Source organism: Sceloporus undulatus, chromosome 7 (genome assembly GCF_019175285.1).
Source record: "Sceloporus undulatus isolate JIND9_A2432 ecotype Alabama chromosome 7, SceUnd_v1.1, whole genome shotgun sequence".
NCBI lineage: Eukaryota > Metazoa > Chordata > Lepidosauria > Squamata > Phrynosomatidae > Sceloporus > Sceloporus undulatus.
The window spans coordinates 37,608,503-37,636,035 of record NC_056528.1 but is presented as its reverse complement, the minus strand read 5'-3'; the positions used below and the strand labels follow the sequence as shown (position 1 = coordinate 37,636,035).

The 27,533-nt window shown below is 40.7% G+C and overlaps 1 protein-coding gene across 8 annotated transcripts in view; it reads left to right on the top strand.

Annotated features, from left to right (window-relative positions):
* SEPTIN6 (septin 6) overlaps nt 1-25,990 on the top strand; it is a 56,256-nt gene extending 30,266 nt beyond the window's left edge. For 5 of the 8 annotated variants that reach the window (XM_042478548.1, XM_042478541.1, XM_042478540.1 and 2 more), the window contains 8 exons: nt 667-862; nt 2,549-2,735; nt 4,202-4,363; nt 9,716-9,812; nt 11,096-11,264; nt 12,099-12,231; nt 13,707-13,897; nt 21,276-22,110. In XM_042478548.1, coding sequence (XP_042334482.1) covers nt 696-862; nt 2,549-2,735; nt 4,202-4,363; nt 9,716-9,812; nt 11,096-11,264; nt 12,099-12,231; nt 13,707-13,897; nt 21,276-21,300 — 1,131 coding nt within the window. In that variant the 5' untranslated portion in view covers nt 667-695 and the 3' untranslated portion in view covers nt 21,301-22,110. Of the gene's footprint in view, nt 1-666; nt 863-2,548; nt 2,736-4,201; nt 4,364-9,715; nt 9,813-11,095; nt 11,265-12,098; nt 12,232-13,706; nt 13,898-14,819; nt 14,865-17,159; nt 18,352-21,275; nt 22,111-24,947 lie in introns of those variants that run through there. The other 3 variants (XM_042478544.1, XM_042478543.1, XM_042478542.1) reach the window with 3 other exon arrangements.
* The last annotated feature ends 1,543 nt before the right edge of the window (nt 25,991-27,533 follow it).

Genomic DNA, 27,533 nt, shown 5'->3' with positions numbered 1-27,533 from the left:
TAGGTATCTAGCTGATCTGAAACCTGGTTTACTCTCCTATTCCATTCATCATCACAGTTAAGGCCATTTTTATGGACAAATTCAGAAACCACTAGTCCACTTTCATATGCCATTTTGCCTCTGTGTACATCTATTTTCTGCATTTTTTCCCTAATGCTCTAGCAGTGAGAGTCTATGCTCTATTGTCTTTGGGGCAAGTATTATTGGCTTGGAGATGACACCCATGGAATTCTTTTCCTAAGTATTTTGGTTTGTCCCCTGTCCTCATCTTATATCTTTTATGTTCCTTTTACCTTTTCTGTAAGAGGAAAAAAACTTCTGTCATGTATTTGGTATATCTTACATGGCTTCAAAACAAACTGAATTACCATTTGTGGAAACCTTGAGGAGTAACGATTCTAAACCAAGACATAGGACTCTATTTAAGAGTAACTTTTCTAGTTCCCGTTGTCAATTCCAGTTTTGAAAAATAAATCTTTAGAAAAACATAAATAAACATCAAAATAAGACCATGGACTCAGTAAAACTGCCCATCCCAAATGCTGACATACATAACTTTTTGCTCTGATCTAGCACAGCTTTCCTAGTGTTCTTAAGGCTGAACAACAGACACAAAATGTCTTGTAAAATATTTTTTGTATTTCCTTCTTTTTCTCCGTGCAAAAGGAGAGACCGGGCTTGGAAAATCAACGCTGATGGATACCCTTTTCAACACCAGATTTGAAGGCGAGCCAGCTTCTCACTCACAGCCAGGAGTTCAGCTGAAATCCAGCACTTATGATCTCCAGGAAAGCAACGTCCATCTGAAATTGACCATTGTTAGCACAGTGGGCTTCGGGGATCAGATTAACAAAGAGGACAGGTAAACAAGTGGTTGCGTTCTTCATCAAATGCAAATCAGGATTTCCCTAGTTTTAGGCGCTTTCAGTCTTTCAGAATTGGTTGTAACAGTAAAATACCTTAGTGGCCAACTCGAGGAAGACATAAAAAGCTGCCTTTATATGACGGCAAGTACAGACTGGACAGCCCAATAGTCTCAACCCTGCATATTATCTGGCTATCCCAAGATCATTTTGAGGCGTGGCTAAAACAGAACTTCAAAAGGAGTTGCAGTCCAAGGAGCCCAGTTTTTCCAAACTTTGGCTAAAAGTTGGGGTCAGAGCACCAACTTGGTATAGTGAAGGTCTCTTGTTTAATCCCTGACACATGCAATTAAAGGAATCTTGGGATAAAGGGATGGAAAACCTGGGACCCAGAAAAGATTCTCCAAGTTCTAATCTGGACTGCAGAAATAATGCAGTTTGACATTACTTTAAATGCCTTGATTCCATTTTATGGAATCCTGAGGTTTGTATTTTGTTGTGGCACCAGAGCTCCCTGACAGAGAATCTAAGTTTTTCACAAAATTACAAATGCCAGAATTGCATAACATTGAGCAATGACAATTAAAACAGTGTGAAACTGCATTATTTCTGCAGTGCAGATTAGACCCAAGACAACACTGACTAGATAACCCAACCACATGTTGCTGTATAAATTGGCTTCATAAGTTCAACTGCTCTCATGCAGATGATTTGCTTCTGTGAATAATTCAACACTGGAGCTAGTGAACCCGAACAAGACCACAATACTCCTTCTCTGGGAGCTTCGTATTTGCCAGCTCTTTCTAGTTTGTGATTTTGCCTAAATTGTCCTCTGGTGATAAATTACTCACTTGAACAGGGCCAGAGGTTGGAACAATTACCTTTTTAATAGTTTTTTATGGGTTTTTTTTCCCTAGAAGAGTTTATTCCTGACGTTTCACTAGCATCTGTGGCTGGCATCTTCAGAGTTACTTTTTTTTTTTCCTTTTTAAACTAGAACTGCTAAAGTGAAATGGAGTCCATTTTGGTCACAACTTTCTGGAGTATTTGGCAATTTGTAATCCAAAAAAGTATGGTGCTCCCCCTTTTTTTAGGAAACCTTTCACAGGTTGCTTGCCTGAGCTCTAGAAGTGGGTCTACCATTAGTAAGAATGAGGCAGTTGCTTCAGGTGGCAGGTGATAAATGGTATAGAAGGGGGCAGAGCTGTATGTGTGTTGCAGTCTGCCCTGCACTCTTTGAGGTAGCCTGGGGCAGAGGATGCTATCCTATCATCAGTGTTGAATTAAGATTCAGTTGTGGATCTAGTCATCTTCTGTAGATGGAATGGCAAGGAGGGGAATGCCATCTTGTTTGCTTCAGGCAATAAAATGTCTTGTGCCATTCCTGCTGAGCATTACTCAAGTTGGATGCACACATAGCCAGAAACACCTCTCCATTTCTAGGATTGGAAATATTTGCTCTTTACATGGCTTTGGTTGTCAGCTGTTGTTCCTCTGATGCAAATATGAAAAAAAAAACCTCGTGGGCTGGAGGGGAAGTACTGTTACCTTTTCATGAAAGGTTTTTGTGTAGAACAAATGATTTTAAAACTTTGCTTCTTTTCTGCTTACAAAATGTCCCATGTTTTGTAACGTGTTTCATGTTCTTTGGTGTCCCCTATCCCACCCCATTACTTCCTATAAAGCTATAAACCCATTGTGGAGTTCATTGATACCCAGTTTGAAGCTTATCTGCAAGAGGAACTGAAAATCAAGCGGGTGTTGCATAACTACCATGATTCCCGGATCCATGCCTGCGTGTATTTCATCGCCCCCACGGGCCACTCTTTGAAATCCCTGGATTTGGTAACAATGAAGAAACTTGACAGTAAGGTAGGAGTTGTGTTATCATCCAGTGTTGCTTGGTTACTATTCTTGGGTTTTGCCATTTCATGTGTGAAAATGTAAGTGACGGCATGTTCCCCACCCCCTCTCTTCAACCGTGATGTCTCCTTTACCTTGGAGATGGGTCAAAGCTTTGTGACAGAAAACATGCTGTAAAAGCAGAAGGTTCTGGATTCAGTCTCTAGCATCTCTAGTTTTAAAAGGATGAAAGAATACTATGCCTAGAAACTCCTTTCTCTACCAAAGACCTTGGAGGGCTACTTCCAGTCAGAGTAGTCAACACTGGACTAAACAGAGCAACATTGAGCCCATACATACAGGCCAAAATAAAGCTGCTTCGGGTCACTTTGGAGGTATGCTGTTTTAGCAATGCATGCATCCTAAGAGTCCAGAAGCTGCGCCAAAACTATGCTACAGTCCTTAAGCACTGGAGTGCAACTTTGGCGCAACTTCTGGCCTCTTAAGATGCGTGTGTCATTTAAACAGCATACTTCCAAAGTGACTCGAAGCAGCTTTATTTTGGCCTGTCTGTACAGGCCCACTGTTAGCATAAAGTATAAGGTCAGTACAGTATAAATGGTATCTCCAGTTTAAAAGAAAAGAATCCAGGAGTAGCGGGTCTACAAAATCCTTTTTGTGCTAGAAACCTTGAAGAGGGATGTGTGTGGGTGCGCACATGTGCACACACATGTGTGTATATGTGCATGCCTTCAAGTCATCTATTGACTTAGGCCGCCTCCCTGAATTTCATACAGTTTTCTTAGGCAAGGAATACTCAGAGGTGATTTGGCCAGTTCCTTGCTCTGAAATATAGCCTACAGCATCTGGTATTCATTGGCAGCCTCCCATCCAAGTTCTAACTAGAGATGACTCTGCTTCTCTTCCAAGATCAGACAGCATGTGGTGCCTATAGAGATTTTTATTTATCCCTTGGAGAGTAACTTCCAGTCAAAGTAGTCAACATTGGACTAAACAGAGCATTGTTGGCGGGGCACAAACCGCCAGAAAGAGGTGTGTCCCTGGTGCCTCTCTTTGCTCTGCAGGAGCGCCGCAGCAACCAAATTGAACGGCGTTCCTGCGGAGCAAAAAAGGAACACCGGGAAGCAGCTCCTTTTTTGCGGTGCACTTCCGTGCCCTAAAGCGCCAGCGATGCCACGGTGACATCGCAACTGCGCCACCCCATTTGGAGTCGGTGCAGCTGCGATGTCACCAGTACGCACCGCGTCTGGTGGGTGCACTGCAGCTGCAGCACCCTCGTCACGTGCGAGGGCTGCCGGGCGTGTGGGTGCTCCACCCACCAGGCAGCCCTCACACATGACTAGGGCGCCTCAAAGGCCTGTCTGTTCCGGGCCGTTGTTACTCAGTATAAGGTCGTTTCATGTGCTGTGGAAAAATCAGTTCAACTTTGTACATCCTGCCCCTCCTCTGTTTCTTCTTCCTTGGTTTTCCTACAGGTAAATATCATCCCTATTATTGCCAAATCAGATGCCATTTCCAAGAGTGAACTGACGAAATTCAAAATAAAGATCACAAGTGAACTTGTCAGCAACGGGGTTCAAATCTACCAGTTTCCTACAGATGATGAGTCCGTAGCAGAAATAAATGGAACTATGAATGTAAGCTAAAAATGAAAAGCTGCTATGGTTTTTCCAAATCAGTGGTTTTCAATGTCTTTTATTTGCAAAATGAGAATAATTACATTAGCTTACCTTTGTTATAGGAATTATCTTGATAATATTACAGGTGAAGCACTTTGGATGTTAAAGCAAGATATAAATGCTATTGTTGCTATTTTAAAGTATAGAATGAGAGGTATCTTTTATTAAAAGTCCATTCAGATTGGTTCAGCAAAAATGGATTCTCCATAGTGAACTAAAAACCTTTCACTAGATAATCTAACCTGGTTGGTATGATATTATTCTTGATCCAGCAGTTGGCTTTACTTTCACAGGCATTTTCTGAAACAGCTTAACTATCTATTCCTAAGGAAAAATCAAAGTTGAGACTCATGATAGTTCATTATTTATTTCCTTATTTATGTACAAATATTTCTAAACTACTTAAATATGTGCAATGATAAAACATGCACTATTATCTTACACATTGTTAAAATACAACATTTACGTTGTCCATAAAATAAGTAGTAAAATATTCTAGACCTAGAAGGCTTTCACAAACAGGTAAGCATTTGATAAAGCTCTAAAAATAAAAATGGTTGGAGCATATAAAATGTTAGAAGGAAGAGTATCCTGCATAGTGGGTGTCACTGCTCTGATTGCCTGCTCTGCAGAGAGAAGTGAACCAGCATTGTTTAGTGGTTTGAGCATTGGACTGTGACTCTGGAGACCTGGATTTGAATCCCCATTAAGCTATGAAAACCCACTGGCTGACTTTGGGCAAGTCTCACTCTCTTAGCCTCAAAGAATAGCACTGGCAACCCCTCTCTGAAAAAACCTGCCAAGAAAAGGGTCATGATAAGTCAGAAACTACTTGAAGGCATGCAACACATACACATTCAAAGGAGAAGCATTTCACATAGCTAGGTCTCACGTTGTTTAGCAATTTATATATTTTTCAGAAAACTTAAACCTGACCCTATAGTTATACCTGAAAATTACTGCCTGTGGACTGCCCCTTTTCCATTGCATGACCTGCCTTTGTCCATTGCCCCTATTGAAAACCATTGCAGCAACTTTCAGCCGTGAGAATCAGAAGCTTGCCTTAAGAGAAAACCCCACAAGGTCTCTACAACCCATCTGTAGAGATTATGTAGAATACTATAGAGTGCCTTCATTGGCACAATCTAGTGAACAGTATGTGGCTTGAGACCTGAATTCACATTTCACAACTCATTCTTAGGATGTATAAACAAGAAGCAGGGGTTTTCCCCAATAAATAGAAGAAGAAAAAATAATAAGGGACCTGTGGGGGTTGAGATTAGCATGCCAGTTAATCGCGGAAACCTTTCTTCCCTCCTTTTGCTCTTGCGATTAGCCCAATTGCGTCTCCTTTCAGCTGGCAGAGTGGCAGCTCTGCTAGGTTGCTGGAGTAATTATACGGCTCAGGTGGCATTGGCCTCCCTCTCCTTTTTCCAGTTTGATTCCCTGTGGGCAAGAACCACATGCCACTGTGGGCTACTATGGATTGGGAACACAACCCTCACCCACAGAGATTTGTGGAGAGGAAGTAGGAGGATTCGTTCTCGCCTCTTGCTATTTTTCTCTAATTATAAGGGGAGTTTCCTTCCCTTCTTACCCCTGCCTTTATCCTCCCCTCTAAATTTGCCACCCTCCTGTCTGTATACAGACCTCCTACTTTACTTTATAAAATTGAAATTCAAAAGGGAGGCTGAGACAGAGAACAAAAAAAGAATGGTAAAGTGCTGTACCGCCTTGCCCACACATTGTGTCGCACTGCAATGGCATAGAAATGATTTAATTACAGCAATGGTATATAGCGGTAATATTATTGTTATAAGGCTTTCTGAGGCAATTGTGTAGCCAAACACAAATATCAGCCTTGTAGATTTCCCCGTCCCTCGAAGGTTACTCTTTTACATCTACCCTTTTCTCCACACTGTTTTTAAAAATGAGTTGTTTTCTGGCAGCCATCTTTGGCTCTTGCTGTAGAGGGCTGTAAGAAATAAATTTCCCATTCATTTCCTGTTGGGTGGAGGCTTGTGTTCATGTGCCATTTCTCATGGCTGGGGATGCATGCTATTTCTGTGCCTGGTGCTTTTGTTTTCCCAAACCTAGCAATGAGTTCTCTTGGTTGCTTTGGGTTTCGTTTTTTGTGTTCAATTATTATTTTTTAGCATTTTTAAACATGCATTTTAAAGTGAAAGAACAAAAGTTAACATATAAATTTTCAGCGCAGTTGTTTATTTAACACAAATACGCACATTTCTGCCATAATTGGGAAAGACTCATTATTCCTTTGCAATTGGCTGGGCTGACATTGTCCCTAGCAATGTTAGGTCAAAACCTTCAGCCAGCCAGAAGACATCAAAAGATTTCTTGTATGTACTATTTAGGGACATAAATGCAAAAGTTGTGGGCACAAAAGCACCTGGACAACTAAGGCTGCATCTGCACTGCAGAAATAAAGCAGTTAAACACCAGTTTAACTGTCATGGCTTCAATGTTAAGGGATCCTGGAATTTGTAGTTTGTTGTGGCACCAGAGCCCTTTGGCAGAGAAGGCTAAATATCTCACAAAGCTAGGAATCTTGTAATTCCATAGCACTAAACCATGGCAGTTCAAGCAGTGTCAAACTGCATTATTTCTGCAGTGCAGATGCAACCTAGGAAGCAACACTGTGCCTCTTTATAAAGAAACAGTATGACCTAATAGCTAAGGAAGTGTGTTATAAATTGGAAGGTGCCAATTCAGATCTTGCCTCTGCCATAATCCCTCCCACACCATCTTCAGTATATTAACAATAGTAATATTATTCATATATAGTAATAATATTCAGTATATTAACCCTTCCTTGCAGAGTTCATGTGAGAATTGAAACACAATGACATATGTGAAGTACTCTTAAAATTGCCAATTGCCAACATTGTAAATTACCAACTGGCACATGGCCTGTAACCAGCCCCCACAGTGACATTTTGTAACTCCTGCCACTTTTTGTTGTTGTGTGCCTTCAAGTTGTTTCTGGCTTATGGCAACCCTAAGGCGAATCTATCATGGGGTTTTCTAGGCAAGGCTTGTTCAGAGGAGGATTGCCTTTGTCTTCCCCCGAGGCTGAGAGCATGTCAGCCAGCGGGATTCATGGCTGAGCTGAGAATTGAACCCTGGTCTCCAGAGCTGTAGTCTAAGGAGTATATCACACAGAGCTTTTTGGAGATTTTTCAGCTCAGATCCGACATGAGTGAGGATCCAATGATGCGGATTCATGTCATAACATGAATGTGTTATCAGACGAGATTCATTTCTATGGGAGCTCCTTCCGTAGTGCTTCTGCAGTGATTCCAAAGTGACCCCTCATTTTGGTGAATTTGGTACAAAAGTGAATTCACAGAATTTGCATTCAAGCTCACTTCGATTTCACTCCAAATTGGTCTGGTGTGGAATGAAACTTTGCTTCCCTCCCGGTACACCCCCCCAAACCTCCAAAGAGGCAAATTTCCCATAAGGCTGCGCTGCAATTTTGCCCCAATTGCTTCTGTTGCTCGGAAGAGGGATGGAGGGAATGAAACAGGAGGCTGGGGGGACAGATGGGAGCAGTGGAGGGGGCCATCGGAGGCTGGGGGGAGCAACAAACTCCAGCTCCCAGAATTCTATAGCCTCGAGCCAGGACAGTGAAAGTGGAGTTAAACCGGAGGCAACTGTTACAAAGGGGAGTGGATTGGATTCAAGGAGGTGGTATTTTAGGGAGCATGGAGAATAATTATAATAATTATAATTAAAAGAAACAAAACGTTGTTTTAAAAATATTATTATTAATAATAATTTATTTCTATAATAATAATAATATTAATAATAAATTATTAGTTTGCTGAGGCACCAGAGCTCTCTGGCAGAAAAGGCTCAATGTCTCAGGACACTACAGTTCCCAGAATTCCATAGCACTGAGCCAGCACAGTTAAAGTGGAGTTAAACTGAATTATCCCCCCAGTGCGGATGCAACCTAAGAGTAGGCAACTGTTACAAAAGGAAGGAGAGTGGATTGGATTTAGGGAGGTGGTACTTTAGGGAGCATGGAGAATAAGGGAAACTGGATCATTTCTGCAATCCTCCAAAATGAGTCTCCTTCAGATCCAAAGGATTTACTTCCAAGTAAACCTGCAGCTTCTACACTGATTATTTTGTAGTGAATAATAATAATAATAATTCAATAATAATAATAATTCAATAATAATAATAATAATAATAATAATAATAATAATAATAAATGGATGGGGGCTCTGACACGGAGGACAGATATAGATGTTGCTGAAATAGATGAGGAGAATGACAGGAGGATAGATGTAGATATAGATGAAATAGATGGGGGCTCTGACACGGAGGACCCTGTTTGAATTTGGCCGCCAGGGATGGGAAAATAGAAGGGAGGAAGAAACGTGAAGCAGTTATTCGCGTGAGGCTGTCATTCATGTGAAAGTAGAACCAGGCTCCCTTCTTCACCCCGGAAGTGCAAAGGTTCAGGATGCCTTCAGAGCCCCACTGAGCATGCGCAAGGGTCCCAATTCGAATCAAGTTGAATCCGTATGGTATGCACTGGTGTGGTAATACAATGTGCACTCACTCCACTTTGCTTGAATCTGCATCACGTGACTTGCCTTGGATTCGATTCCCCCTTGATTCGGAAGGCCCATGGAAGGGCGATCAGTTATGATAAAACATTCATGTTACGACATGAATTTGCATTGTTGAACCAGGAGTTACCCTGGATCTAAGCTGCATAAATCTCAGTGTGATAAACTCCTAACACTCAAACTACTATGCCACAGTGGCTACTCATTTTATACTTGGAGCAAAATAGGATAATTCCATCTTTTATTTTAAAAAGCCTTTGATAGAACAACCTATTGCATGTGAAATACTGCTGTGACTAAACTGAAGCATGCATAACAGAAACATTACAAATTCGTCTCCCATTTGCTTTTATTTCCCTTTCCTCCACTTTCTCTGTGCCATATTTTACTCCAGAATACCCCAATAAGAACAGCAATATGTTATTTTCTCCCTTGTAACTGTATGCTTGTAGATGGCACTGTATACATAGTTTGTAAAACATTTTTTGGATGTGTATTTACAATTTACTTTATTATCTACCTCCACAGACTCTCATGGGAGGAAAGCTAGTGGTAGGTGCTGGGAAAGATCATCAGAGAGGGAGTGCCTGTAATTGAGGTCTTATAGCTTATTGCAAAATGCTTTGGCCATTAAGGAACTTGCTATACAAATGCTACTTTTGATTATTATTTAAATGGATCCCTTTCTCTTGCTTTGTTCTAGGCCCATTTACCTTTTGCTGTGATTGGGAGCACAGAAGAAATCAAGATAGGAAATAAAATGATGAAGGCACGCCAGTATCCCTGGGGGACAGTGCAGGGTAAGTGATGGCATTGATGGAGTGAGTGTTTTTGCCCAGAGGTTAACCGAACTCCTGCTGAGAGCAGAGTGACAATATGGAAGTTTTTGCTCCCTACTATAATAGCTAGACTTCTCCGCACAGACATAGAAAATGGATCGACTAACTCACAGCCAGAATATCCTAGAAAAATTAAAATCTACAATTGGCCATGAATCTCTGTGCATGGGATAGCATTGCTTGTCCTCATTTGCATTGGAAGTTACTGGGTGTCATTAGGATTTCTGTGGTGTGTCAGTTTAGTCTAACCCTAGAAATAGTGGTCATTATCAAGGTTCAAGATTATGCCTTTTCTTAAGTACATCCAGGCCCCACATATCATGCTGGTGAAAAAACAAGTCCAGGCCAGAGGATGACGAAAACCCCAATATTCATGCTTAAGACCCAGAGCCATCTTCTGACACAAAAGGAAGCAGAGTATCCAACCTTAATCACCTTGATTATCTAGCAGTCAATATCTTTTGATTCATCAGCAATATGAGGCCTTGTGATTGACCAAGCACCTATAAATACTAAGTACCACCTTTCTTTTCTGATAAAACATCAGACTATGATATGCGCTTAGCTGAAGGCTCAGTCTTGAATCAAGCTGCCTCTTTCATCTTAGGTGATTGCTACAGTAATCTGTAGCCCCAAAGGGCATCTGCTTCAGACCTGGTTCAGGTTAAAACCATCCTGCCTAATTGTAGCCTGAGTTCAATAATCGTTACCATACAATAAAATAAAATAAGAAGTTGATGGTGATAGGATACAAAATATTTGGGAGCCACTGCTAGAATTTAAATTATATTGTCCTCGGGTCAAGTTTATGTAGGAATTCATAAGATAACTGTTATAATGCACAAGTCTTTAAAGAAAATAACAGTGAGAAACACATTAACAAATACTGCTGAAAATAAATGCTGGAGATGAACCATGAAAGTCTTTTTCTGGGACTCTTGGGAAATGAGTAACCTTTTCAAGAGCAATCATGGAAATGGCCACCATTATCCTGGAATGTTATGGTCATTATATACTATTTCCACCTCATTCCCCTTATATTTCTAGTGGTGTCAGCTTCCTTTGTGTTCTTGTTGGTCATTTGCTTTTTAACAATATGTAGACTTTTCCTTATCTGTGTTTTTCAAATTAACAAATGGATACACAGCCCTGTATTGAGGGGAACTACATATTACAGTGTTTAGAGCAACCTGCATTCAACTGAACCCTTGGTTTCCCCCCCTTTTTGCCATGACACCTTGCAGTGGAAAATGAAGCACACTGTGACTTTGTGAAGCTTAGAGAAATGTTGATCCGTGTCAATATGGAGGATCTTCGTGAACAGACACACACACGTCATTATGAATTATACCGGCGATGTAAACTGGAGGAAATGGGATTTAAGGACACTGACCCAGACAGCAAGCCATTCAGGTATCATTCAGCAGAGCACTACAAGTATAGATCAGAAAGGTGTTGTAAAGGAATGTTTATCTACTTTAGAAAATAATAAAGGACCATCAACACTTAGTTAAATGGCCATGAAATGTGTTCAGTGCAATTCACTGAATTTTGAGCTTGCACAAATGGTGTGTCTGGATAGATGTCCTATGCAGAATTGGACTTCCAGAGAAAACTGCCATACTCTGTCTCATTACATGTATTTTCTTCTGGTATCTCAGCTTGTAATTCCTTGGCTTCATTGAAGTGTAAGCAAACATATAATGAAGGAAACTCAATAGAGCTTTTCTGTATCTATATTTTATATAGATATATTTCTCTATGTTTCTGTATTTGTGTCTGTGGCAAAATCAGGATGTGTTTTATCTGATATTATGCAGAATTTGTATTTTCTTTCCTGATTTGTACTGATAGTTTTTTTATAATTCATAACTTACAATTATGATTTATAATTTAGCATTCTATACTATTTACAAAGGCATAAAGCTTATGCAAATAAAGAACCCTAACTCTATTATATATAAATAGCATTCCCTCAGTTTACTCAAGCTTTAGCTTGATTTCTTGAACCTTGAGGTCTAGAAATGTATAGCTGTTTTTAAAATAAAGCCTCAAGTTCCATAGCAGCTAGACTTTAGAGGTCTTGTTTTACACAAATCAGCATAACTGTGACAAGGCAATTTTCTCTACTCTTAAACCAGTTGGCTTTTAATTACCTGAACTGACCTGTGAGCCAAATTTGAGCCATGTCCAGTTTGAAATGTTGCTTTGTTGCCTTTCTCCCCACACCACCCCTTGTCTCCTTAGTTTACAAGAAACCTACGAAGCCAAAAGGAATGAATTCCTGGGAGAACTACAGAAAAAGGAAGAGGAGATGCGGCAAATGTTTGTTCAGAGAGTCAAGGAAAAAGAAGCAGAGCTAAAAGAAGCTGAAAAAGAGGTGAAACATGATGACCATTTGTGTTTTCAGATTTTTGCTCATATGTTAACTATTTAAAGATGTAGCTGTGCTAGTTTGTATAAAATGATATAAAGGAATCTTATAGCACCTTTGAGACTGAGAAAAAGATGTTTCTTGCAAAACATTTTGTGGATTCCAGTCCACTTCACCAGGTGAATTTCTGGATCTAATGAAGTAAACTTGGGTCTGCAAAAGGTTATGCTGGAAAGTTTTCCTCAGTCTCAAAGGTGTTACAGGATGCCTTTCTATCTTTATATCGAGGAGCCCTGGTGGTGCAGTGGTTAAATGCCTGTACTGCAGCCACTCACTCAAAACCATAAGGTTGTGAGTTCAAGACCAGCAAAAGGGCTCAAGCTCGACTCAGGCTTGCATGCTTCTGAGGAGGTTGCTAAAATGAGTACCCAGACTGTTGGAGGCAAATTAGCTTACAGTTGTAAACTGCTCAGACACTGTGTAGGCGGTATGAAGCGGTATATAAATGAAGCTTGTTTGTTTGTTTTCATGTTGAAGTCTGAAGGCTCTTGGAAGGCCAGAAATTAAGAACCATTGCCTTAGAAGACTTGCCCTCATTTTATATAGTGTTTTACTTATGTCTGATGTGCTTCACACATCAAAAAACTAAGCAAAAGAAGAGTATAGACATTATATTGGTAGCAGAACTCGGAAATATAAGCATTAGAGGAAATAAAAGAATTTGTGGGAACTCAGTCTCCCATATACAGAATGTTACCCAGATTTAGAAATGGGATAATTGTCCTTTCATTTTCAGAATCATAGGCAGGATTATATTTTTTCTCTTAACCTTATGCTAGTGGTTTTCAAACTTAAAGGAAACCCTTTTCACAATCTTGCTTCTCAGAATGCTTGCACATATTGCAAAGGGTTTCAGGGCACATTTTTTGGTGTGCAGTCCCTTACAAAGAAAGCTGGATACCAGATCATTGGGACACACTGTTTGCAAACATAATCATACACACTAGAACACTTGCAACACTCCCCAGAGGATGTACATTCCACAAGAAGGCTGGAAGTGGTCTGTAAAATGTTTTCTTGGGAGATTTATCCATTGTCACTTCATTAGAGTTGGAAGAGATCTTGGAGAGCATCTAGCCCCAGGGCAGGCAGGTGTGACCTTCCAAATATAGCTGGATTGCAGCTCCCATAATCCTTCACAACTGGGATTGCTGTTTGGAGCTGATAGGAGTAGCAGTCAAGAACATCTTGATGGCTTGTTTCTCACTTCTGATGTAGTCAGCAGTTTGTTGGGCAGTGCAGGATACAACTGCAATGTTCCTTACAGTTGTCCATACAGTTTAAGGCACTCATGATAGTTTTTTGAAGAGCCCCATCCTTCCCTAAAATACCAGCTTGAAAGAACCTCCCTTATGTGAAGCATAAGTTCCCAGCATTTCATACTACGTGTGCATACCTTTTATTCTGCATTCCTGTTCCAGTTACACGAGAAATTTGATAGGCTGAAGAAGCTGCATCAGGATGAAAAGAAGAAGCTGGAGGACAAGAAGAAATCCCTGGATGATGAAGTCAACGCATTTAAGCAGAGGAAGACAGCAGCTGAATTGCTCCAGTCTCAGGCTCAACAGGCAGGCGGTTCGCAAACACTGAAAAGGGAGAAGGAGAGAAAAAAGTAAGTTGGCTTCTCTGGGTGGCATTTTACATCCTGATCCACACACACACATCCCTCTGTTACCTTTATTACCCTCTAGATGCTAAAACAGAGCCTGCCTTGCCCTTTGTAGTTCTCTGCTGTGGTTTTGGTACAGGCAGTTGCTTGGAACAGCTGAGCAAGAGGTTGCTGTGTTCTACCTCATAAGATTGTTGCATGTTTGCCAGAAATCCCCTGATTCCTCTCACCATTTCTCCATGTCAGCACTGTCTGGCCTCACCAGAAAGATCATATGCTGGTGGAAGCTGGACAAAATGGGAACTGTCCTCACCAAATCCTTATCTTAGGAGGTCCTTGTCCAGAAGGCTCTCACTGACATAGAGCTTAGTTCTGTGTTACAACCTGCTGTGTGGAAGTCTCCTGAGAAAAAGTTGGTCTGTACATGATAGCTCTTGTGAACAGGGTGCTTTAAATTGGTTTCTTTCAATTGGCCAAACCTTCAGCAATTCACTACAGAGCCACCCATAGAAATGCACAGATAGAAAATACTCCAACTAACTTTCTAAAGAGTTGTGACTTTAACTCACAACTGGAACTTTAGGATTAATATTTCAGCTCTAGTCGAGGGTCTGAATTATGGGAACCAAGGTTGAAATTCACCAGCCATTTCTTCCCTCTCCCTCCAGTTTTATTGCAGTCATCCTCTGTAGTGTTGGAAATATATAATTAAAGCAACCCTCACAAAAATTAACCAAGTATTAATTGACTATTAATATCCTCTTCAGTTGTGAAGTGGTTTCCTATTTTTAGTTCAATGGGGGGGATTCAACCCAAAGTCCAGGATTTGGCTTTCCCCCCCTTTCTTTTCCCTTTTTGTTTTACCTTTTGATACAATAAATTGTCTTCATCTTCCTTAGTTGTCATTTGTATGCTGTTTTTACAGTTAACCCTGCTGTTTGCTGCATGGTGCATGAGGCACAATGTGCTGGTAAGCTTTGACTAAATGAAATAGCCATTGCAGTGGGATCCAAAAGTTTGCAGTGTCATGACCATAGCCACTCTGAATCTGCAGTTTGGCCTGTAGGCTATCCATCTGTGTACACATATACATATTCTCACACATCCCCCAGTTATGCACCTCTACAGCTTTCTCTCACATATGGTACTTTCACCCTTTAACTGTTAGAGAAACCAAGAGCTTTAAACTGAAATAAGCTGGTCTTTTGGTCCAGCCTCTTTACCTCTGGCCTTCCGCACCACTGGAATGTAACCTCTGGGAATTTTTCTGGGCTAGTCTACATGATTAAAGTATTCCTCATTCCAGTAAAATAGAATGTGATCCAGTTACATATGATTTGCAGGAGTTTGGGCTTTTTGTGTACCCTCTGACAAACTCCTTAAACTCAGTGGAAAAAAGGCTTCACAGTTTTTTTACGAGAGTATCTGTGGAAATGCACAAAAATGTGCATTATCGCACTTGTGGCTGCCCATCTGCTTGGCATGGATTAGGATGGCTGCAGAGGGAGGCTGAATAGATGTGAATTTGTGCGGGTGATAGAGGTTTCCCGCCATTACTCTAATCTGTACCTCAGATGCTCATTCCTCTTTTGGGGACTTGCTCACCTCAAAATCAGTGTTGTGCGAGAGGGGAAGCAGCATTTTGATAAGCCCTCTTTTCACAATCAGGAGGAGGAAGGTTAAAAGAGAAGAGAAGAATACAGGAGTCTCTCTTCTAGTGACTCCCTGTATTGACTGGGAGTAACTCTCCTAAGATTCAAATAGAATTCTTTCCTGTCCTCACATGGATGTGTCAGAATTAAACTGAGCACCCTCTGAATGTAAAGTATGTGCTTTAACTCCAGGCAATGGCTCTTCCCCCATGCCATCAGGCAGAGCACTTTGGATGACCCTTCACCTTAGCTCAACCTCAAGCTATTTTAAATCCTCTTGGGGAAAAAGTCTACAGAACTAGTTTCCCACAATAACATAACCTTCCACCTGCCAGGCCACAGCCCTTCCCTGCCCAAGAAAGTGCATTCCAGTGGTGTTCAGGATGCCATTCTGTTTGAAAGCTGCACTGGCACTTATGGTTTCCCCAGTGCTTGGAAATGTTTCTTTTTTAGACTACTGCTCTCAGATTTTTCCAGCCAATATAGCCAACCCGCCTTTCCCTTTTCCCTTTGGGTTTTCCCCTTTTCAGAGCTAGTCTTTAACCTAAATGGGAATTCTTTTGCATTAAATGCATCCTTGCTGGACAAGAACTAGGTTGAGCAAAAGAGGGAGGAGGAGAAAAGCCAACAGTTTGCTCTTCAAAAGGCTAAAAATGTGGGGAAAACATAGGCTGAAACAAAGGTAGTGTTTATATTGGGCCTGAGAATATATCCAGGGGCTGGAGTGCAGCTGGAATAAACATTGTGCTTGCTTATGAGCTTTGGACTACTCTTGGCAGGCCGCCTTGTGCTACACAGTGGCATGCTGGTCTGTGGCTCAAACAGGCTTTCATTTTGTTGTTGTTGTTCCTAAGACAATTTGCAAACATGGCCTTTCTGAATGGGCCTTCTGTCCCTGTCCTTGCCAAACATGGTAACCAAATGTCTTGTTTAACAATTCACAAACAGTCCCAGTATTGATTTGGTCTGAAAAGCCATGTGTGGCTTGCCTATTTATGCCAGGGCACTAACAATATGAACCATGTATACAAACCTACTGCAATCTGCTGAAAATTGAAAGGCTGCATTCATACCATGTTCAAGCATGTTTGAGTAAAATTAAAAGCCAGTTTGTTTCCTCCCTTCTCCAAATTCGACCCAGGGGTGGGCAACAGATAGTCCCCATCTTACATGGGCATGCTAGAATTTTTTGGTGCTGCTCATAAATTGCAGTGTAAATGTTTCCTGAAGTTTCTAGTCCCTTTAACAACATGGTGTTAATATTTGTGAATTTAATGCCCCAGCAGCCCAGAAGGCAGATAAATAATTGGTTTATTTTCCTCCTGAAGGGCATTAGTGGACATGTAAAGAATCTGGTTTTAAATTATTCCCGTACATTTTCAAAAGGACTGTCACTGTTGATGCAATGATACCAGTGGCTTCCTGTTTATGGGAATCATATATTTTAATTGTATGTAACATCCCAACAAATTACTTTGTACCTCATGATATGCTGCCACATTAGCCTTTGATTAAGAACATGTTGCCCACCCCTGTCAGAAACACATTGTTTATTCTTATTAACTTACTATTAATCCAGAGAAACATTAATTCTTTTTTTTTTCCATTTTCAGTTCAGGTTTCCTGTAGATCTTATCTTTTTGCTCCAGAAACGACCATCCCACCTTTTGAGTTAATATGTACTCCACTCCAATATCTGTTTGTCCAACTCACCCCCCATTGTACTTTCTTGCTCTTTTTTGTTTGTTTAAGTCCTAATGTAAAAGGAAGGTGTACTCACTTCATTATTCTTTTGGAGAACTCAGTAGACATTTCTATGGAGCTGATGGGAGAAGCTCTGAGTACTTCTTTGCCTTAACCCAAGCTTGCAGGACTAATGTCCCCAATATATTTTTGGTTTGCATCTCATTAATGTGTTGGGGGGGTATGCATAAAAATTAGCATGTTTGCTTTCAGGCTGCACCACAGCACCTGAGCCTGTTGCATTCTCTAGCGAAGGCAAAAACATTGTGTAGAAGAGGTTTCTTAAAATTTCCTTCATAGCAAGGTTTATAAGATTCTCCCCTGCAAGTCATTTCCCCAATTAAGGGTGCATTCACACTGCAGAAATAATCCCGTTTGACTTTACTTTAACAAGAATTCTGCAAATTGTAGTTTGTTGTGGCATCAGAGCTCTTTAAGAAGGCTAAATGTCTCCCAAAACTACAGTATCCAGAATTCCATACTACTGAGCCACTGCAGTGTCAGACTGGATTATTTCTGCAGTGGAAATGCAGCCTCAGTTTTCTCACTGCATTTTGACAATTAGTGGTAAAAGAAACTCACTATAAATACCTATTGCAAAAACAGGGTGTTTTACTAGAAAAGGATCAGTTGGTGGAATAGTAGTCCCAGAGCTTGGGAAAAATTATTTTGTGGGGACTGTAGCTCTCAGAACGTCCCAGCCAGCATGGCCAATGACTATGATGGGTGGTGGGCTTCTGAGAGCTATACTCCAAAACAGTTGTATTTATAATCCGGGATATATTTCAGATGAATTGTTCATCTTGTTTTATATGATCAGGAGCCATTCTGCAGGTCTCAGTAAGATTATTTTTCCATTAGCTTCTCTTTGAAAAATAGGAATTACATGAAGGATGGAACCTAAGTCCCTTTGCATGCAAAATGTGTGCTCTATCACTGAGCTATGGTCTCTTCAGAAGAGCCTTTCAACTCATGACTTTTTGAATTATTGGTCCAAAACACACTGCAGAAACAATCCAGTTTGAGACTGCTTTAACTGCCCTGACTCAGTTCTAGGGAATTCTGGGAACTGTAGTTTTGTGAGACATTTAGCCTTCTCTGTCCAAGAGCTCTGGTACCAAAACAAACTGTAGTTCCCAGGATTCCCTAGAACTGAGCCAGGGCAGTTAAAGTGGTCTCAAACTGAGTTATTTCTACAGCATGTTTTGGGTCATTGTCTCTCTTTTTGGTTCCCTTTGCTACAGTGGACAAATTGTAGTGCATCCATATCCATAAAATGCTTGCTCTGATTTAATGATTGTTTGCACACATCTGACCTCAACATGCATGTCCCTCAACTAACAAGAACTTCCCCAGTCAGTTCCATATGTGCACCTGTCTGTGTGGAGCTCTTTTACTCCACATGAAAGGTGAATCTTGTGCAGGAGTTCCATGTACATGTTGGAGCACATATGGGGATTTTTCTGCAGAAAACCATTTGGTGATCTGAGTGCCAACATGGTGGTTACAGTGTAGTATAGCCACAGGTTTACTTCAGTGGGAACTAGGCCAGTAACTAGTTTAATCCTAATGCAGTAGAGGCTGGTGAATCCACTCCATACTTTGAAAGGGTTACTCATAGTGCCAAGAGGTTCAACACCTTGGGTAGTAAAACACATTTACTAACAAGTACACCGGACTGGGTTCGGTGGAATTTAACTTTACATTCAGCATATGAGATCACACCATTCCTTTACTTGAACATTAGTGATACCTTCTTTTGTTTGATTGATTTAGGATTGATTTTGTCTGTAAAATATGTTCTCAATCACTGTGTACTTAAGACCCACAGTTAGGGGGATAGCTCTTAAACCTGAATAATGGCAGTTATGCCCCTTTCCGTTTAGTGGAGCTTGCTTCCAAACTAGTACCTTCAGATTTGCAGATTTCTGATTTGCAAATTTCATCATTTGTGGATTGTCACATCCCATATTATTAAATGGCAGCATCATGAAAGTGAACATGCTGAAATGTGCATGTTTACATAACTGCCATTTAATTTGGAGCATGATTATTCATAGTTTTTTACATCCATGGAGGGTCCTGAAACCAAACCGTACAGATCCAGTGGGCCAACTGTACTTCAGGCTCAGCTCCTCTGATTTGATTAAACTCTTCACCTTGGAGTATTTTTTAAACATAACCTGTATTTTCCAAATATGTTCTCATGTTAAAGTTTAGATTTTAAAATAAAGTATTACCTATTTGATAAGTAGTGTTTACAGTTGTCCATTGGTATCTGCTGGAGTTTGGTTCCAGGATCCCCATGGATATCAAAATTTCTAGATGTTCAAATCTCATTATATACAATATTGTAGTAAAATGTTGTTCTTTATATAAAATAGCAAAAATCAAGGTTTGCTTTTTGGAATTTCTGAAAAATATTTTCAAGCTGTGGATTTAACTATGGATGCAGAATCTATCAATAGAGAGCCAACTTTATTTTCTTGCCCAAAGGTAGAAACATATGGCATACCTGAATTTTTAAAATATCTGTTTTTAATAAAAAAATTGTACATTTTTTTACTAGCCATATCAATTTGTTAAATACTTTTTATATAGAAGTATAAAATAAAAAAATGTAGGAATAATGATAGTATTAGAAAGCCTGTATATACAGCAAAATAAAACCAGCTTGGAAATAATCCTGGCCGTGGTTACCTGGATTATTTTCTCCCTCCTATCAGCACTGGGAAATTGTTGGCTCATATGGACTAACAGGGAGGATACTTGAGAGTTTTCTGCATCTTTGTGAAACTACATTTTCCAGTACTGTATTCTCAAGCAGATCAGTTGAAGTACAATCCTATGGATGTTTACTTGGAGGTAATGGATAAATCTTTGTAGTATAGATGCACTTTATCTATGTTACGATAGGCATTTGGTAACAGGCATTCAGAGTTTGGAGACATGTCTTTTTGGATTACAACTCCAAGAATTCCTCAGCTAGGATGGCCATTGTCCATGCTGGCTGGATGATTCTAGAAGTTATAGTCCAAAAAAGTAACATTTCCAAGCTCTCCTCCCCCAGCCCATCTTTATCAGATCTCCACAAATGTGAAGTCAGTTGTGCTTAGTGGTGTCAGATTGAACAGGTGACACTGGTCCACACTTGAAATAGGCTAAGGTTCCTGTGCACCAAGGTGCACATCTGTCCTCTCGTCTACTCTCTAGAAAAGAAAATACCTACCTCTCATGGTGATGCAGAAGTTGGTGATTCCAGAAGCAAACACTTAAAGCCATGATAACTTGTTTAGCATTTTGGTGTATCACTAGTCTGCTCCAAACTCATATATATGACCAAATCTTGGGAAAATTTCCCTTTCTTAACTAAAACTTACAGAATCTCCCAGCCAGCATGGATTCTGAAAGTTGTAGTCCAAAAGGGGAGTATTTCCAAGCTCTGGACCCTACTGTCTTTCTTGGGCTTGCTAGACAAATACAGTGGACTCTTGTTATACGCTGGGGTTTGGTTCCAAGATCCCCCGTGGATAACAAAATCTGTGGATGCTCAAGTCCCATTAAATATAATGACATAGCAAAATGGTGTCCCTTATAAAAAATGGAAAATCAAGGTTTGATATTTAAAATTTATACTTTTTTTTTTAACATTTTCAAACCGTGGATGCTTGAATCTGTGTCTAAAAAAATCCATGTATAAGAAGGGCCGACTGTAAGTACGTTTAGTTTCAGAATATTAGAACTTGGATAACAGATACTTTTTTAAGAACTGAAATTATTGCACTGAAATAATTTTGATCAGCTAAGGTTCCCCCTAAATGTATTAACAAGAATATCCTCTGTGCTGCCTTGTTGTATAGTCTAAATTTTTGATGGGAAAACCTTTTTTTTAAAAAAATAAACTTTTTTCAGACAATAATTCTGGTTAACACTTAGTTTCTGTTTTGTTTCTGTTTTTCTTTCTTTCTTTTGCCCTTCTTTTGCAGTAACCCATGGCTGTGTACTGAGTAATTTCACTTGAGTATACTGGGCTGGAATTGGACCTTCACTTATTTAATACCCTTCAGTTCAGCCATGGTCTTCTCATGATGCTTCTGCCAACGATAATTTAAATTCATATTCTGCATAATTGGTGTCTGATTTTAAACAAATGGTTGTATAGTGGTGTGTGTGCTTGTATATCATGTAAAAAAACAAACCAGTGGTATTGACATTATGGAATATTTAGGACATTGTCCTAAGACAGCTTTGTTAAACAGGTCAGTAACAGATGCTGGCCTGCAAACCCTGCTACTGGCCTGGTCGAAGCTGGTTTCAGCTCAGGGAACAAGAGAGTTTGGAAATGTTCCTTTTGGATTACCATTCCCTGAGAGTCGTAGTCAAAATGTAACTTTTTCAAGCATTGGAGAGCAGAGATGGCTTCCGCTACTGACAGTGTGCTTGGACTCTGTGCAGGGTGCAGAGAATAATGGGTGACTTACTTGTGCATGCCTGCTAAGGGGAGGTTCTGTTGCGTAGCGATGCTAAAGTTTATATATACATTTGTCCGCATGAACCTGGCCAATGCATAAGATAATCTTCCAAGGCCTGCCCTGAGGCAAACTCGCCATTAGAGTAAGTGAAAGGGACTGTTTTGCATGTAGCATTTATCCTCATCTTCCACCTCCCTCATTTATGTGGAATGCACTCCACAGGGTTGTTCGCTTGATGCAGAACTTGTAACATCTTTTCAGTTCCAGGTTAAGAGCTTTTTGTTTGACCAGGCATGTTGGAACTTTTAATCTTTATTTTTATTTTTATCACTCTTGGAAGTTTTTATTTTTTTAAAAAAAAACACTATTGGAAATCAATGTGGTGTAGTGGTTTGAGTGTTGGATTACAACACTGGAGACTAAAGTTTGAATCCCTGCTCAGCCATCAAAACCACTGGGTGATCTTTGGCAAGTCGCACATTCTCAGCCTTAGAAAACCTCATGATAGGTTCACCTTAGGTTTGCCCCAAGCTGGAAATGACGAGAAGGAACACAACAACATTGGCAGTTTAACATATTGTAATATTTATGTATTTGTTCTTTTTTATTATTGTAAGTCACCTTAATGGTGTATTTAGCAAGTACTTTTTTAATGTAAGGTCAGTATAATTTTTTTTTTAATGTAAGGGCAGTGTAATTTTTAAATAAATAAATAAAGGGTGCACTATAATGATGCACAGGAATACTGCTCCAAATGGGTAGACTTTTCCAGTGTAGTGTATACTAAACTCCCACAGAATCTAAAATGCTGCCTTATACTAATCCAGCGTTACTGGCTCTGTTTGGCAATGGCTTCCTTGGCTATGCTGGCTAGGGACAATGGGAGTTGTAGTCCAACAACTTATGGAGGGCCCCAAGCTGACTACACTTGCTCTAATTTAATACTGTATTTGGGCCATTTAAAAAAATGCTTCTGCCTCCAATGAATAAAATGTCTGTTCTTTGTTCCCTTTTCTTTTTGGTTGACCAACTGGTGAGTTGGTTGGTTGGTTGGTTTTAAAAGACAACACCAGTACCTTGGTTAAAATCTGGAACTGAGAGATATGTTAACTAAATATTACTTGTATTCTGGGTGCCATTTTAATATACAGAAATGACTAATAGTTATATGCTACTTTCCCCCTTGGTATTATACTAGTCATACCCCTTTGATGAAACTTTGTAGTAGAACCTCGTGGTTAGTGAAGAGCTTGAAAATGTTAGTTTTTGTACTTAAAATCCCTAGAATAGCCCAGTCAGCCTGGCCGTTGTTGCTGGGTGCATTCTTGGAGTTGTAATACAAATACAGAAACTTTTGCACATTCTGGGTCAACTCAGTACACTGTGTTCCTCAATACTCTGTGGTCCTATCTGCACTGCCCAAATACTATGGCTTCTCCCTGTTCTTTTGTCAGGGAGACCAGATGATGCATAGTCCAATGTCCAGTTCTGGTGTGAGGAGATCAGACAACCTCTGGCCTGCTCAGCATCAGAAGAGAGGTTTTACCCTCTTCAGAAACTTCCAGAGCCCTCCATTCTGAAGCTGGGCAGTTGTTTGAAATGTGTCCCATTGATCTGCTCAGCGTGTCCACTGTTGCCATCAGTCACTTGCTCTGAGGCCAAAACAAAACACCCCACCACATGACCATTGCTGGGCACTTTGTTCTGACCTTAGCGCAAAGCAATCCACAGTGGTGGTGGATGCATTGGGTGGCTCAGTGGCATGTGCTTGTGATCAGCCACCTAGCTTCAGTATGGAGGGCTTTGCAATGGAGGAAGGTTGGAGCAGGTCTTGGAGGCAAGATATCTTGGGCTGTCCAGCTCCAGTGCAGTCAGGGCCCTAGAAATAGGAGTGTTGTTCATGTGCAAACTCTATGGTTTTGAAGTGGTGGGAGTCCTAAAAATCCAGCCATTTTGAATAATAAGAACCCTAGCATATTTCTCCATGGATTTCCAAAGGATGCTCTATGTTTACGATATATACCCATTTAAAATAACAACACCTGTTGGGGTTCCTGTTTGAACTGAAGCCACTGAAGCCGCATAAGGCTCTTTAGGTGAAGCCAGGGATGGATGCAAAATCCCTTGAAAAGATAGTCCAGGTTCACCAAAAGGTTAATGAGATTTAAACACAACACAAGAAGGATTTAATTCAAAGAGATGCCCCTAAAAAAGATAGGGGTGTGATGCTTCTTATTGGTGGTTCATCTGGCTGGCCAAAAGACTGAAAAGGGTCCCTTTTAGCGGTATCAACTGGTCCAAATGGATCTCCAGGGGTGGGGAAGGAGAGCCAGCTACTTTTACAGGAGATCTTGTCTCCTGACAAATCATTTGGAAGCTTCCCCCTGCAAACAACATTGAAATAAAAATGGTGTCCATTTTTCTTACAACATTTGTATCCCTCCCCCCAAAATAATAATAATAAAGAATGTATACATCATGATTTCCCCATTTCCACCCACCCACACTTCATCCTCACAACAATCCTGTGAGTAGTTTAGGGAACAATCCAAGCCAGAGCAATAGTTCCTCTATAGAACTATTGTGGACGTTCCCAATTTAGGGGCAGTACACCTCTTTTAAGATTCCAGATGCTGGTGACAACCAATCCAGCAAAGCCATGCTTGTGCTTTTTTCTTACTACATTCTGAGCATTTGCACTAATCTGAAAAAAGGCCTATATTTTGTCAATATGTTTTTGCAGTCTAATTGTACCATGGTGTGCATGGTGTTGAAATATTTAACATGTCTGATTTCCTCTAGTGCATCAGTGCTGCTCCATTTTGGATGTTATGCAGGAGTGGGGAACCCCTTGCCCTCAAGATGTTATCAGATTTCAATGTCCATCAGCCCCGGTCAGCATGGCCAGTAGGCAGGGATGATGGATGACGATGATGATGCTAGCAACTGTAGTCCTATAGCATTTTGAGAGCCTAGCTGGCCAGTTGTTTCCTAATGTGGGAACAAATAAGCCCATATCGACTCACCTGTCCTCTCTCTTGACAAGGTTGCATTCTGGGAGCTTGATGTCTGCTTCCCCCCCCCCCATGAATGTTGCACCCCTTTGCCCTGCTTTCTAATTGACAGTCTGTGTTTTTTCTCCCTCCCTCCCTCTCTCTTTCTCTCCCTCTTTCTTTCTTTCTCTAGCTTTTTCTAATCTGTCTCCACCTGCTGCAATGTGAGGGAGAAGATTTCCACTTGAGGAAGCGTTTAGGGGTTCCCACTCTGTTCGGGAGAGGGAGGGGGGAAAGAATAAGTAAGTTTTAAGAAACCTGGAAAGACATGGTTTGGTTTGGTTTCCTGATTTTTTTTTTCTGACTTTGCATGGAGTATTGTTGTTCCTTTAAAAATAAAAAAGAGCAAGCTGAGGTGTCTTGTGGTTTGTGCAACAAGACGGGAAAAATATCTGAAAGGCGGACGTCTGAGTACCAGTTTAAAAGCTTGGAAGAAGAACCTAAAGGTGGCGGACAAATACAATAATGTGGACAAACGGCATTGAGACAGGTGGTTTTTTTTAATGTTTCCTATTTTGCCTCAATATAAATATGATGGGTGTTTTTATCTGTGGAACAGTTGTGCTGATTTGTTTTGCGCGGATTAAAACAACAAACATGTTTTATGCAATGGACAGCAAACAGAGAAACAAGCGACTTTGCTACCTCTGAAGAATATTTAATTTTAACACTGAAGTAAAGGGCAGTGAGGGAGGGGCAAGGGGGGGATAGTATATTTTTCATTGGGGTCATAGATAACCCTCTGCTGTCTCAGTAGAAAGTAATCAGCTTGATGGAGTAATATTTCTAATTTAACTTTTAAAAAAAGAAGATGATCCACTTAATTTTTGCAGGCCGGTGCATCACAGTGGTTTAGAAGGAGATGTGAACCAGACACATGCCATTCAGGTCTACCATTCTCTCAGCTTTGGTTGCCTGCCCTCTCACAATATAGGAATGATCACATTGGCCCTACCTTACGGGACGTTGTAAGGACCACCATGATGACATGAAGTGGTTTGGGCACTGACAAAAGCTGTATAAAAACTAAGTGTTAACAGTGGAGGCTGGTAGCTTCCATGCCAGTGAGGTAGTGAATCCAATCCCATTTTTAGCCCAAACATAAAAGGTATATCTAGAGGTCTGTACAGACAGGCCAAAATAAGGCTGCTTGGGGTCACTTTGGAGGCATGCTATTTAAATGATGCATGCGTCCTAAGAGGCCGGAAGCCGCACCAAAACCACAATCCAGTCCTTAGAACTGGAGCATGGATTTGGCGCGGCTTCCGGCCTCTTAGGACGCATACATCATTTAAACAGCATGCCTCCAAAGTGACCCCAAGCAGCTTTATTTTGGCCTGTCTGTATGGTGCCTAAGGGACTGCACCTGTTTTAGAGATAGTGTTTAGCTCCTAGGATAGCTTCTTTTACATTTGGTCTAAAACCTGGCATAGATTTGCCACCCCACTGGCATGGAGTCACCGGCTGCCGTCAAGTATTATTACTGCAATGAGTTTAATTCCAAAAGCTCAACCCTCCCTAAAGTCATTCCAGGTGACGAACTGAATTTTCTGTGACGGATATCAAGTTTGTGGAGAAACTTGTCAGTATTCGGTCGTCTTGTTTTTTAATGTTACCATGCAAGTCACGTGTTAACTGCCCTTTAAACTGCATTTTTCCAACCACTTTCAGGACCTTTTTGGAACAGTCACTGCATGGGGTCTATTTCCCAAATTGTTATTCACCTGTCTCTTTTCTTTTCTTTTCTTTTCTTTTAAAAAAACAGTTTTGGTTTGTTTCTTTATAAACAAGAATTGTGATTTGACAGCTGCACTCAATATCTATTTACATGACCCACATGGAAGAACCAGCACTGTTGAGCTTGATACCTTTCTAATGTTGTCAATTTTCAATAAAAAAAATAATAACCCTCCCAAAAAGATGGCGTTTGCTGATCGTTATTTGTTTCTGCTGTCTCTTGAGTGAGTTCTGTCTCGGGGGTGGCTTGGCTGATTTTGATTTTATCTCTTGATTTCTGAAACGGTCAAAGGCTATACCGTTAAATCAATAACAGCATTCAACATCACTGTTAGGAAGAGCTGAATTAGGGGAATTTTACGAGAGGCATGTCCTAACAATGCACGCAAAAGATCGGGTCCCTATGTGTATACCAGAAGTCATCTAGTCCAACCCCAAGAAACAGAGACTCCAACGCCAATGAGTTGCAATTAAAATATAAACATTTATTAAAGCCACACAACAAAGGAGATCACACACGCACACACACATTCAATGCTAAAGCAAGGGAGGTGGAGAGTTTGGGAGTAAAGGAGAAAGGATAGAGGCACCATTGGAATAATTACCTTAGGAGTCTTCTCCAAAGCGATGGATGTGAGGGATGGTGGATGGTGAACACAGCCGCGGGGAACGGGGAGAGCAAGCGGTGACCGCAGTGGCTAGGAGCTGAGTTCCGGTGGGCAAAGTTAACTTAGAGGCCTGAGAGAGACAGTGAGCTTTGGCTTAGCTCAAGTGACGGCAGCACGAGGCTCAAAGACCGCCAGCTCAGAGCAAGAGAGCTCTACAAGCAGGGTATGAGGTTTGGAATTCAAAGCTCGACAAGCCCAATGAGGGCAGAAATCTAGGTCCTATTTATACTGCGAAACATATCCTCTGGCTATGGCTACCTGGCAAACAAAGGTCTTGATGGGTGTCTTTTGTCTAAGCTGAAACTTACACAATG